Source organism: Hippichthys cyanospilos, chromosome 3 (genome assembly GCF_059441005.1).
Source record: "Hippichthys cyanospilos isolate Australia breed blue-spotted pipefish chromosome 3, RoL_Hcya_1.0, whole genome shotgun sequence".
Taxonomy (NCBI): Eukaryota; Metazoa; Chordata; class Actinopteri; order Syngnathiformes; family Syngnathidae; genus Hippichthys; species Hippichthys cyanospilos.
In genome coordinates this window covers 9,207,501-9,222,204 of record NC_142371.1, presented here as the reverse complement: position 1 = coordinate 9,222,204, position 14,704 = coordinate 9,207,501, and the positions used below count along the sequence as shown (strand labels likewise).

General features: G+C 38.3%; 1 protein-coding gene across 1 annotated transcript in view; it reads left to right on the top strand.

Annotated features, from left to right (window-relative positions):
• vps13b (vacuolar protein sorting 13 homolog B) overlaps window positions 1–14,704 on the top strand; it is a 298,582-nt gene that overhangs the window by 139,428 nt on the left and 144,450 nt on the right. The window contains exons 23-25 of the mRNA XM_088410037.1: window positions 376–610; window positions 4,878–5,095; window positions 10,667–10,870. Coding sequence (XP_088266163.1) covers window positions 376–610; window positions 4,878–5,095; window positions 10,667–10,870 — 657 coding nt within the window. The remainder of the gene's footprint in view (window positions 1–375; window positions 611–4,877; window positions 5,096–10,666; window positions 10,871–14,704) is intronic.

Here is a 14,704-nt window from a genome sequence, read left to right as displayed (position 1 = left end):
TTAAATGTCACATGGATAAACAAGCACTTCAGTATCGCATGCTTGACATTATTGACATCTTTGTGGCTGCAAACACATTGGACAGAATATTACATAAATCCATATTTGTTAATGGTACATTACTATTGCTTTATTGAGGCTAAGGCACACAGCCAAGTTACATTATGTCACTGTTATAGCAATATATTTGTTATAAACTGAGAATTCAGTAATACAGTAACCCAAAACACAAGTGGTTAAAAAAATGGATGGATGGATGTTATACTATAGTTTTTTTTTTGTTTGTTTATCTAATTTAAGGACTGCTGAGACTATTGCATGAGTTTTAATGTTGTGATTCCCATGAACCAATATTGTCTGATGTGTTCTCTGCAGCTGGAGCTGCAGTCATGTTGCGTGTTCCTACCAAATGACAGCCTTCCATCCCCAAGCACAATCATCTTTGGTGACATTCCTGGTACGGTGCGTAGCTGGTACCACAACCAAGCATCCATGCCTGGAACCCTTGTGGTCTGCCTGCCCCAGATCACTGTTCTCAGTGCTGGGCATAAGTACATGGAACCGGTGCAGGAGCTCCCTTTTGTGGTCTCCAAACCCATCCTAGAAGAAGGTAAGATTTCATCATCTTTGCAACATAATGCATTAAAAAAAACATATTCTAGTATGTCAAACCACACAAACACTGGCGAGTCCGGTATTTGATGGAATTGTGAATTGACATTACTGATATGTAGTCAGTCAGAGGACATAATTACAAATCAGATTTTATCAATATTTTAAGACATGTAGCTACTAATAACATTGCTATTCATGATGGGAATTCATCATCATTATGGCCTTTTCATCACTTAACAAACCTTTGATTGAATAGTACTCATTTACCATGACAAAAGACAAACAAACTTAAGTAGACCAGCTTTGAGAGATAGAGATAGATGCTTGCACATGTGGTCCGCACACCTGGCAGAGTTGACATAAGCCCTCCCAGTTCAACAGGGTTTTTTTTTTTCTTTTTCTTAAAATAACAAAAGTTGGGGGTACTTCACTTTTTCTTTCCTCAAATGTCCGGTGACATCAGAAATGGGCATACGGATTTAAAAAAAAATCTTGTTGGAGCAAAAAAAATGACAACAAAAACAGTGACATCAGTAGTCTTGGCAGTATTGCTGGTAAAAGAATGGCCTTAGCAATATATTCCTCCACTTAATGTGTATCAACTTTGTTTTTTCATAGAGTTTTTTTTTAAAAAATAACACAGTAACACAGTCATAAATAAAAGTGTGCACTTTGACATTTGTATAAAACGTGTTCCTTTTTTCTTTCCTATTTCATATATATGTTGTACAGTAATCCACCAAAAAAACCCGATCAGAATAATCTTTAGTCTCCAAATATGTTAAAAGCACATAGAGTTTGACGCGAGTATATGTTGTTTCTCTCGTAATCAAGCAAAAGGCATGATCCGCTACAAAACATACATTTGGAAAGTCAAGTTCATAACTATGGGTGGCATGGTGGAAGAGTGGTTTGCAAGTACTCCATGTGCCTCCTTCGGGCACTATGCATGGTAGGTATATTGGACATTCCAAATTGTGTGTGAATGGTCGTTCGTCTCTGTGTGTCAGGGTCTACCTTACCTATTGCCCAAAAGAGCTGGGATAGGCATCATCATATCTGCGACCCTAATGAGGATGAGCAGCTACAGAAAATGTATGGACTATCACAACCATCCCCAAACACTTTAATCTAATTTTAAACTCTAACATTGCTGTACCTTTTCAAATTATCTTTATATGTACATGTGATTCATTCTCGCAAATTTAGTACTTTCATAAAAAGTTTATGATCAAGATGTTGACGATTTTGAGATATTATCTTTGTGATTATGATTAGATTGCAAACCCCCCCATAAAGCGAAAACATTTTGTTTCTCCTACTCGCTGCACCGACATTAAATTATTATCTATAAAAATTGTGTATGTATGCCTGAAATGTAATCCTTTTTAATATTAACAAAAGATAAAAGCAACATAAATCAGTTTTAAGCAAATTTTAAATGTTTTTACATTTGACAGTTAAGTCAAAAACTGAAAAAAATGTGCATTTAAAAAGTGCATCAAAAATGCCTGAAATAACATTTCCACAAAAACGTTGCCAATCCTTATTTCATTGCAATTACTTTACGCATGGCAGAGGTGATCACTGCACTCCCCCTGGCATCGCTCTAACCCTAACCTTAACGTCCCACTATTTCAGAAGGACTGGATTATATAAGATGACAAATATGAGAAATATGGAAAAAAAAAAAAAAACGTTTTGGGCACAAATTTACGAATCACAATTCATAAATGGATTACATGTTAATGATTTTTTTTTAAATCTGGGCAGTAATAGATAGTAACAACAGAAATCTGCAGACAGTGTTGTGAAAAAGTATTTGCCCCTTCTTGATTTCTGTGTTTTGTTTTTTTTTTCACTCACAAAGGTTTCATTTAATCAATCCGATTTTCATGTCACACTCAAACAACCCAGGGAAATAAACAACACAGTTGTCACAAAGCGGCCAGGCAGGGAGGATTGCTGACGTGGTAGTGGGGGTAGTGGACCCAGGTGCAGGGAGGCTCAGAGACAGGAAGTGCGAGTTGGAATCCAGGATTTATTTGTCAAGGGCAGGAACAAAAATTGGGAAAAACAGCACACCAAAGAAACTCCAAAAATACAGGCAGGCAGGTGAAATGGGAAAAAACATTCACTGGCAGGTTGGAACAGGAACGCACAGATGAACGGCATAGGACCGGTGACATAAGACTATGATCCGACAGCTAGCTGTAACCAAAACTGGGATTAAATACACACACACACACACACAAACACACGCACACACACACAAATTAGTCAGACGCGCAACAGCTGGGAAGGAACAATAGGCAGGGGAAGCGGATTGGTGGACACACGAGGGGAAGGTAAACGCAGTCAGGTGGACCACATCAAAACTAACGTGGGGTGACACGAGATGAACAGAAACAGGAACTATGCAAACAGAAAAGAACAGAACCTCCCAAAATAAACCCACAACCACAAACCAACAGAATATGACAGCAGTTTGTAAATGATGATTTTATTTACCCTTGGATACAAACCAATCTGTCCCTTGGTTAAAACAAAGCAACAAAGTCACTAAGCAACTGTAAGCTTCAAAGGACAGACCAAACCTGTTTACCACCATTTTTGTTGAAGAAATCACCTAAATAAAAGCGGTTCAGTGATGTAGGCTATAAATTCCCGAGAACCAACACATCATTCCATGATCCACAGAAATGACTGGAGAAATGTGAAAAAAAAAGTTGTTAAAAAGGCAAAAATAAATAAATAAACAAATAAATAAGGCTCTGGGGCTCCAGTGAACCACTGTCAGAGCCGTTATCCATACAAAGTGAAAACTTGGAACAGTAGTGAACCTCCCCAGGAGTGGTCGACTAGTGGAGATTACTCTAAGAGTGTGACGATGACTCATCCAGGAGGTCACAAAAGAATCTGGAAAATCATCCAAAACACTGTGGGCCTCGCTGGCCTTTGTTAAGGTTAGTGTACACGACTCCACTGTAAAACCAAATACGGCATCCATGGGAGGGTTCCCAGGCGAAAACCACAGCTGTCACACAAGAACACAAAGACTTGTCGCGCATTTGCCAAAAAGCAATTTGATGATCCTGAAGACTTTTGGAGAACCGTTCTCTCGACGAATGAGTCAAAAATCAAACTTTCTGGAACGTGTGCAGCCCATTAAATCTGGTGTAAAAATGGCACAGGATTTGCTAAAAAGACCACAATGCCAACATTAAAGCCTGGTGGTGGCAGTGTTTTAGTCTGGGACTGCTAGCCTCTTCAGGACCAGGACTTGCTGTGACTGACGTAAAAATGAATGCCGAAAAGGTAACGTCTGGCCATCAGTTTATTCCTTCAAACTCAAGCACTCTTGGATCATGCAGTAGGACAACAATCTGACACACACCAGCAATTCTAATCAGAATGGTTCAAAATGAACAAAAATAATGTTTTTGGAGTGGCCAAGCCCAAGTCTGGATTTAAATAATCGAGAAGCTGTGTAGTGACTGTAAACAGATGGTTCATCTCAGAAAACCCCCGAAGAGTTGAAACAAGTCTGCTAAGAAGAGTGGTCCAAATATTGCAAACGCTTAAATTCAGTCATTGGTGCCAAAGGTGGTACATTTCGCTTTTCAGGTTTGGGTGCAATTCCCTTTTCACATAGGGTCAGTTAGGTTTGTAATTTTTTTCCCCCTTGGTGAATAAAATGTAAAAACTGCATTTATATATCTTTGGGTTGTCCCAGTGTGATATTATTCTTGGTTTGATGAAAAGATACCTTTGTGAGTGATCATATGCAAAAAAATAATACATCAGGAAGGGACAAATGTTTTTCACAGCACTGTAGTTACGACCTTAATAAGCTGTAACTACAAGGACCAAGGAAGCAGTTACTGATTTAACAAAAGACTGGAAAAAATGTGACATTCTTAAGTAAAATGTACAAGTCTTTTGAAAATACAAAAGTAAAGTGAAGGTCAGGTGAAAGACATGGTGTAATGCGTACACTATGTTGGTAATCATGTGTAGGATGCTACAGGTAATTTATTGTTTGCAAGCGCAAAATGTTGAAATAGCTATTATGCACCCAAAAAAATCGCCCAAAACAAATCTGCTTTGCCCCGCAAAACAATTCCAAGCATTCTACAAGCTTTATTATGAAAGAAATGTGCACGACAGGCGCAAAAAATGTCATCTGGTTATTCACATTGTTACTACATGCATGTTTAGGTTCACATTTTCCTGCTTTCTTCGATTCATACTCCCACCAGGTGATGCTTTCCCATGGACAATCAGCCTGAGTCAGTTCAGTGTGTACACCCTGCTGGGGCAGCAACGCAGCCTCAGCCTCCTCAAACCAATGGGGTGTACCTCCACGCTGGCAGTCACGTCACACAAGCTACCAAACTGTTCAGAAGGAAGGCACTCTTTTATTGTCTGTCTCCATGTTGATCTGCAGCCTGTTCGAGTCAAGTGCTCCAACCCTCAGGTCAGTTACACATGTCAGAAATGTCCCATGTAGCCAGTACCTTCTTTTATTTACATTCAATATGGATGAACATGTCAACTGACAAATAAGGGGAAACAATGATTAGGGATGAAACGGTTTAGTTTGCTGAGCAATTTATTTGACCTTTTCTATATATGTTCAAATACATACATTAACACATCTTTATCATTATTGACAACATTCACAGAAGCTTTCTACATTGTAAATATTTTTTTTCTTCTATATTTTAAAAACTGCTGACATTATGAGCACAAACCACTGACGGGTATTAGCTGTTCTGAGTTGGATCTCACAAATCATAAGGGAAAAGTCCCCTTTTACCGCCAGCGTGAAGTTACTGGGGAAGTTGCTAATATAAGTATCATTAAAGGCATTGCTGCTGTTCACTTTTGTTTTGTTTTTGTTGTTCTTTATAATATTGAGGCAATAAATTAGTGGTCAGGATAGTTTCTAAATATACACAAAGTTACTAAGTATGCAAGGGTAAACACACATTGTTTGCTTGTACACTACTGCAAGCAAATCAAAATTAAAATCCAAATAAAAATAAAAGTACCACTTTCACAAGAAAAAGAAAAGTGCCACGTTTTGAGTTTTATTTTCACTTCATAAAGACCACAAGGGCAGGTTGGACACTGTGGATGGGACTGTCCTCAACAAAGAATTATTTTGTGATACACTTTTCAAGCATATCGCCCAACTCTTCAGGTTTGTTTTCCAGTTAGCTGATTGTGTTGTTTCATGGTTATAATTTAAGGTAGCTGTATAAAATTAGGTTTTCTGTAAACACTTTATTGGGGCAACCTTTTGAGTAGTCATAATGTCTTGAGACCGCATAGATGAAATGTGATGGTTCTGTGTAAAATTGGTACCAGAAACAAACAATAGTGCGTAATGTGCTGGTGGTAAAAACCCCAGAGATTTGAAGGCTGGTCTGGCAAAGTTTATTTTTGCCCTTTTAATGTGTAATTTCTTTTGAAATGGCATGCCTATGTCTGACAGTGCTGGATATGCCTTTTGTGATTATATGCTGAGTAATTACTAATATTTAGACCTTATGACTCTCTTTCCTACTTCTTTTCTCTGATCTTAATGATGAGTCAAACCATGCAACATTTTTTTTTAAGAAGTGCTGCCAGAGTAAACCCACTCCTTTCAGAACACAGCAGACCTCCCGCTCCCTTCCAGTTTCTAATTTTGTGAAGCTTTGTGAAGCTTTGTTGGGTTTGTTTTTGTAAATTAATCCCATGGACCTGAAGTTTTTTTTTTAACAAAAATATGTCATTATTATTATTATTATTATTATTATTATTATTATTATTATTATAGAACATGCATGAATGCCTTTTTTGTGTCTCAGTGTGAAACATCTGACTGCATTTGAATGCACCCCACATCTTGTTTTCATGTTTTCAGCTAGTTGAGATTTGCCATTCACAGCATGGATATCCTTGCCTCTTTAATCAGCAGTTGAGCATGCATCTTTACTAGAATTGGGATGATGTCGGTAGCTGTGTAACGTGATAGCAATAATTTATTATAAAGGCGTCATGAGTGTCAACGTGTCAAGCTAATCAGACCGTAACCAGCGCTCCAAGGAAAAACTTCAAAATGAATCTTAATTAGGCTCTTGCGTTTTCATCCACTTACCATTTGGTGTGTTTTATTTGAAATTGCTCTCCGTAGCATGTTACGATGTTATGTTGTTTTGGCTTCCTTCGCATGTTGGTACTCTTTTGCGTGACATGAGTCCTCCTCCTACTACAGCGAATGTTCAAATATCATTTGAACATGTAGCCTTCACAAAAACGCATTTCTTGTCACAGAAGAATCAGTAAATCGTGTGTGGCCTGAACCATGCCGACTATGGAATGAATCCATAGTCAATCCTGGCACTAATGAACACAAACTCGCTGTCATTTGGGACCATTGGCAGCTACAGATTAACATATAGGCCTATATATATATATATATATATATATATATATATATATATATATATATATATATATATATATATATATATATATATATATATATATATATATATACACACACTCACGCACGCACACGCACACGCACGCACACATCTGTATGGAATCAATATGACAGGCATATGCCCGCCCACACACATGCTCACAACCATATTTTTTTTTTTTTTTTTCTGGACGTCCTCAAATAGCCACACATATTCACCCAACAGATTATCACTGGAATACACACTGTGCAAGCCGTTGCTCTGTTCTTAATTCCATAAATGTACCTAAATACAACATATGCAACATGTGTTGTGATACAGCATTTTTTACTATTACACATACTGTACCAAGTCTATTTTGTTTTTGGTCATGTTGCTGTATACACTATGTTTGAATAAAGGGTCAACAATTCAGCATTTTTCTCAGAGCAATGAATCAATTACAAGTGGACTTCTCTGGTTGTCTTTAAAGACATTTCGCCTCTCTTCTGAGTTGGCTTCATGAGTTCACAAAACCCCACTTGCTTAGGACTGATCAGCCTGATTTAGTGTGAAAATCCCAGGTGTTTAAGCTCCAGCCGTCACTACCATCACCACGAATGGTGTTATTCCACGTGGATGCAAAATGACCATCATTGAGATGTCTCCGTCGTTCTGCATGATTGCCCATGCTTTCTATGTGGTGTATGAATGATGGAAGCAACTTTCAGTAGCAGATTTGATCTAAGGATGACATGTTTTTGCACAAAGTAGCTCTCAAATGTTCAACTTTCCCTAACATATTGAACAGCATTCATTTTTTGAAGCCACGAAAGGCGCTACATATATGTAATTGAGTAACCATAATTCAGAAAAGTCTTCTTCTGCTTCTCCTTTTTAATTATAGGCAAGCTGTAAGAAGGACTGAATAAAGTAAGAAGATATGTACAATATGCAAATCGGAGAGAGTAATATGCTAACATTCTCATAGTATGGTAGCATATTTACCGACAGAGATTACAGTCAAGATTTTGCTCATAGTGGTAATTTATTGACCGTGGCAGCCATTCTCCAGCTTTGTCACTTTTCTCTAGGCCCAGTGTTTGGTTTGATTTACTGGCCTCAGACTCCGAGAACGGTGCACGGTGTAAGGTCTCTGCTGCCTGAGGCGCAGTCTTCTTGCTTGGGTATGGCTGACAGCTGTTGGCTCTGTCCCTGCATGGCTGCTGGACTAGCATTAGTAGGTCTTCCTAGACATGTTTGAAATAACCCAGCTGTAATGAATTGCACTGATTTCCATTTATTTATAGAACGAATTCCCTCTAATGTATGTGCTAACAGGCTTGCATGTGTGGGCGAATGAGCAGCTGAGAAAAATAAAATTGTGTTTGGAGCTGTTTAAAGTTATTGTGCATGCTCTCATACATCGGTGCATCTTCCGTTTTTGAAGGGCAAGCCGTATAGTAAGAGTAGGTTGCACTCCTGAGAGCTTTGGTTGCTTCATAGGTAAAACATTTGTAATCCACAACTGGGGTCACAGTGAAAAAGTGTCATTTTTTTTGAGAACTCCCTCTTGTCTAAATAAGTCTCAGCAGCATGCATGAATAACTGAAAGCATCACATCATGCCCCCCTGCTTCCCCTGTCATGTTTTCCACTCATGTTTTTGGCTTTGTTGTTGTTTAACGTTAGGGCTTCAAGTGAGCACATGATGAATTGCTCTGAACACTTGGATGCCAAATCTTCAGTTTTTCCTTCGTGTGGTGAGTTTTTTTTAAAGGGGAAATTGATGAGACGACAGAAGTTTCCTCTGTGGCTAATGCTTTTTTTATAGATAAAGAAACAATCTGAATAGTAAAGCACATATGTTATCATGCAGTGCCCTTCAAATCAGCATGATTATTCAAGATACCTGCTTTTTTCATTGGAGTCTCAGTATCAAGTCAGACATAATCAATCAGTGTTCAAGTTCAAGCGAGTATGGGAAAAGATTGTGGTCCATCTCTGGCTACTCATCTTTTTACTGTGTCTCTTCAAGCTAGAACAAGATTTAGTGTCACGCAACTACCAAACTGTCAAGCCAAATCAGTGGTAATGACCTCAACTACATGAGAACTCCCCAAAGCAGCTGCTGGAGTAAAATTCTGGCCAAATTACATTAGAATGTCCTTTCAAACTGGAACAGTGGTCCGCATTTACTAAAAGCATATCCAGCTTTATTGCCATGATCACATTTTGGTTGCAAAAGTGTTGAAGGTTTGTAAACTGAGCAAGAGTGAGAAAGATGTTTTCATCAGCATAATGATAAAACTTTTTATTAAAACTTTTTATTATCCACATTTTGATTTACTGTAAGCACCAACCAATTTGGGGTTTGCTTTTCACAAACTCTGAATGTTTTTTTTTTTTTTTTTGTATCATGAAACATTTGGGGGTCATAGTTTGTATATTTACAATTTACACTATTAATATAGGTAAGTCAGTGGTATGTCAATCACTGAGTTCTCTGGGGCTCATGCCATTTACCCACGAGTATACAGTTGGAGTATATAGTATTTGATAGGGATGGACAAGACACAAATCCCTCGTGATGACATCTCTCAGAGAAAGAGGCAGGATTTTAGCAAAATTTGTAAAGTAATATCTAAATGTTCCTTTTTTCAAAATGTTTCCTTTCAACTGAGTAGACTGCAACAAATTTAACTAGTTAGTGTGAAAATGTAAAGCTCATTTTTACGCTACTGCTGTGAGCTTTCATAATACTGAAATAGTAACAAAATGCATACAGCTCCCGTTAGTATGGCTTTTTCCTTTTTTTTTTTTTTTTGCAGTGTTTACAAATAATTCTTGTCATATCTGCCAATACTTTATCATCCTTGTCTTCAACTAGAAATCCAAAATATCATCACAAGTGGCATGAAAGTAATCTGAGCATCCTCTATTTCTTCTGTAGGGCTCTAGATATTGAGACAATGTATTAATCATAGTAAACTGCAGAATACAACTTTATGTCAGCTTGGTTTGTTCAAATACTCTCGCCAGACAATACAGTGCGTAGCACTTGAGTGCTGCTAACTATACAATAATTTATGCTAAAAGCTGTGCTGTTCACTGGCAACTGGCGGTGTATAATAAAATGCTGGGTAAAATTAGTTATTGATTGGTGTAAGTTCAGTTTAAGGTTGTGTTTTTTGTACCGAGTCGCATCTCGTGACTTTCCCGCTGCAACAAAATCAGCTATTATTGCAACATACTTGTTGGTTTACAAGAAATAAGTTAAAAGAAAAAGCTTTGTGTCGAAACTCAAGCAGTTGTTTTCATACTTTATTTAGTAAGTAATTAAGATTGGTGGCATTTTCGTGTCAGAGCAGTAACAAGCAGCGCATTCTCCTGTGTATGCCATTGCCCAAAAAGCAGCCAATACAAAAAAAGATCTTATGCTGTGCTGTGCAGGGATCCGTAATCTCGTGGCGGGCTAATCTGGCAAAATCTCTTTGCACAAGATTTCGTCCCATCCTCAGTATTTGATACATTTTTTCTAAACTTTTTTTTTTGTTGTTTTCCCTAACACTTTGTTCTTTTTTTTTTTTTTAGGTGCAGCTGTTGCACAGGCTGCTCCTCAATTGGTCGTCAACGTGGACTCGTCTCCACAAACATGGCATCTTGCGTCAGTCCGCCAGTATGTCAGACCCACCCACTGGTGCAGCACCCTCTTCATCAATACACAGCAGCGCTGGTACAGCTATGCCTGACACGAGCACCTATAGCCCATCAGCAGATGTGGGATCCCCAACTGAGGTTTGTTTTACAGTTACAGTTAAAATGACAGTAAGTGTTGCAGCACACATACTTTAGTGCAGGGGTGTCAAACTCATTTTGGTTCAGGGGCCCCATTGAGGAAAATCTATCCTCAAGCGGGCCGGACAGGTAAAAACATGCTATACTGTATATTTAAAAAAACAATTAGTGTATATTATTTGTAGATGTTTGCTCTGCACACTGGCTTGTACCCAAATAGCGCCCATTAAAAAAAAAAAAAAAAAGTTAAATAGATAGAGTTGAAATACCGGTCATTGCCATTGTCAATCTAAAATACTCTAGGATGCAATATCAGTGTCAGTATCTGTGTATTGTTTTTCATTCGGCGATAATATATCCCAATTCCAGGGTATTTTTATTTACATAATGGAAGCAATAAGCAGTGTAAAGGTTTTCACACTGTTTATGCCCTGGCCAAAAGAAAATACACTTATGTGTGTGTGGTAGAAAAACCTCATATGAAAATTGTAGTTGCCATAACTATTATATGGCATTATTTTATATTTCAATAGATCAGTTTACCAGAAGCATTATAAGTAGAAGATTTGTTTTCACTGCATAAAATGCAAACCATGAACCCTTTTTTCTTTTACATAATAATGATGCTTATCGAGCCATTGTACACGTCAGAAACGTTATTCATCCTAATGATCATGTATGGTCCCACAAAACCTACTGTACGTAAAAGTGACTGATGAGATGTTTTGCTTACATTGGTGTGCTGTTTTATTTGTTGATTCAAAGGATTTGATGTGCAAAAAGCAACAGTCATACTAACAGCCTGAAATTGTTTCAGTTTATCGCTAAACCTGTAAACCATTTCATCCCTAGTGCACCATGTGATTTTTGCGAGAGGTTGAAAAGCCAGCTCCATTAAAATGGTGGTCTAGATGAGTGTTTGTGTTGTTAGGCTGTGGCAACCAGCCAGTGATTTAATGACTACTCTTTGACTACATTGGACCTGTCAGAAATGTGTGGCCCTCCGGGATCATAGAAACAACGTTTTGGCATCTGAGAGGCAATAAAGTGAGCCAGTATTCATAGTATTTTCATACCATGTGCCAATGCGCATCTGTCTATGCGTTAATTTTAGAGCCATCAACATTTGTTTATCATTTGCGAAACCAGTGGCGAGGCAACAGTTTAGTTAGTTAGGGAAGGGCTTTGTGTGTGTGTGTGTGTGTGTGTGTGTGTGTGTGTCTCTAACAGCCTCAGAGTCCCCTGACAACCCACTTGTAACTGTTTACTTAAGTGCAAACATTGGTAGAAGTGTTTAGTCCTGTGGAAGGTTGATGATTAAGCAAGAATGTAGGAGCTGTTTTGATAAGTCTCAGCAGTAGTGGCAGCACGCTCTCCCCAAGAAGCACACCCCGTGACCTCCTCCTACTCCCTATATTTTAAGACCAAAACACATGCCCGTCGTTACCCATCCCCATGAAGTCATTCGATAAATGACAATTTTATGTTATTCTATAAACAGAATGAATGCTGTTTTGCAATTCAACTTAAATATTTCTCCATGTTTAAATATAATTTATCAAATTGTTTAATTATAGTCTTACTGTAGAAGAAATCTCTTTTCTTAATATTCCATAATAAACCTGTCATACTTTCCATTTATTTTTCTTTTTTCCACAGACATTGAATAATTCCTGACCACAGAGGAGTAATCTTCCATTTCATAAAGTCACTCATGGTGCAAAACCCTCAGCCCACCACACCCACCCCATGTTTGCATTCTGCCAACAGTAAAGCAAAGTCCTCCACCCAACTATCACAAGACAATAGCATGACGAATTGTGATAAACATAGCAAATTTTCTGATTTCAGCTTTACTTTGTGTTGCATTCTGAGGTCAATAAGTTATCGGTAATTCATCCTTTTTTTTTTTTTATTGAGCCGCTTATCCAAAGAAACAAAATGATTTGCCAATATTGCATTTGTTCTATCCAAATACCATGAATCATACATTTTCTACCTCACGCTAACAACCCATTTGAATATTTCCATTCTGTTATTTGCCCCAGTGCTGAATCAGACGTAAATATCGCCAATGACCTCTTCCTGGCAACGACCTGTTTTACCTAGCGTTCTTCTTATCCTTGCCATACATATATGCAACCTTTTACAACATATTCTACACCATCCTCTCAGTCTAATCTCCACTGTCATCTCCCAAATTCCCTCAAAGTGGTTAAATCCCACCTTTCTGGCCACACTCAGTTCACTTGACTAAAGCCATTCAACTCCTAGCCGCCCCCGCTCACTATAGGTGGCCTCTCCCTTTTGTCACATATCTTCATTCCCATCTGCAATATCTTTTGCAAATGCAACATGCACTTTCATTGCTATGCGGTCAACACCCTGTTCTACCTCACCAGTACACTCTCTTATCTCATACACTGTCACTAAACTCAAATCGTGATTCAGTGCAAACCTTCTCAAACCCTTTGTTCAGGTTCAGAGCGTGGGTGTCATCTTTAAACGCACCTTAATCATGTGAAATGGGTATAGATTATATCACATATTACACGTGCTTCATATCTGCAGAAATAATATTCACTGTCGTGTCGGGGACTATTTCGTTTTCATTTCTTTGTTGTAATTCACAAATCCATCAATAGACTCCGACTGTTTCAGACGCTTTACCACTGGCCGCCAGTTAAATGTTTGAAATACATTTCAAAACCATTATGTTTACTTTCAATGCCATGCTGGATATGACTTTACTCCTCTGCCTCCCATACCTGTCCGACGTGCACAAGTTTCCACGATATCTTGCACACTTAGATCAGTATCCACATCTCCACCGTAATGTGTCGTCGTCCCACCTCACCCCATTTGGAAGCAGAGCGTTCAGTCGCTCAATTTTCCTCCTCCGGAACTTTCCTGACTTGTGCAACACAGACCCACTTCAAAGCCAATCACTTGATCTAGTTTGCGTTTTTCGCTCATAAATACTAACATTACTTTTTAATTGGACAATATATTTTTGCACTTTGAAAGGCACATTTTTATAACATGTCTTATAACGAATCTGCACTCCACTCCGTGACTGTCCTTCCGTCTTTCATTCTACTGGCACTTCACAGCCTGCTGTTGTCGGCCCGTGTTTAGCCCTTTCTGAGCGAAGACAAACTCTGCAGAAAAAATAAACTTGGATCCTCAGCTCACGCATAGCTCGGAGGCCCCAAATTTAAACTGTATACTACTTTTGAAGGTGTGGGAAAAAGAGAATACGTGTGTGCAGTTTGGGCCCCAACTTGGCAGCTTTGGAATGTGAAGGAACTCGCCTCATGTTTTCTTTAAGTGATCACCTTGTTGAGTGGAGCAAGGGTAATTTTAGTTAAACAGATTAAACATGAACTAAATGGTAACCTTGCAGGGTTTTATTATTACATTTGAAGTAGTGTGATGATTTTAGTCACATGTTTCAATTTCATTTTTATTGTATTTTAATAATGCATCCATCGAGCCATGCAATGTACTGTATTTATGTAATTGTAACTAATGTCTTATACATAGCAGCAAAGTTGATGGTCCTTGGGCCTTCAGGCCCCTGCCAGGGGGGGATTTGGCAAAAGCCTACTAGAACATCTGAACAATATTTGTGGTTAACAAGAGGCACTTTAAATATTGGAAGGTAGGTGCTGACTCCCTTTTAAAAGGACTTTTCTATGTCATCAATTCTGAACAAAGCCACATCCCTCATTGATATAAGTTTGTGCACACATGTACCCGCATTTGGAGTTTTTTTTTTTTTCTTTTCCAATTACTGCTCAAAAAGACTTCTGTTTCTTTTTTTTTCTCAAT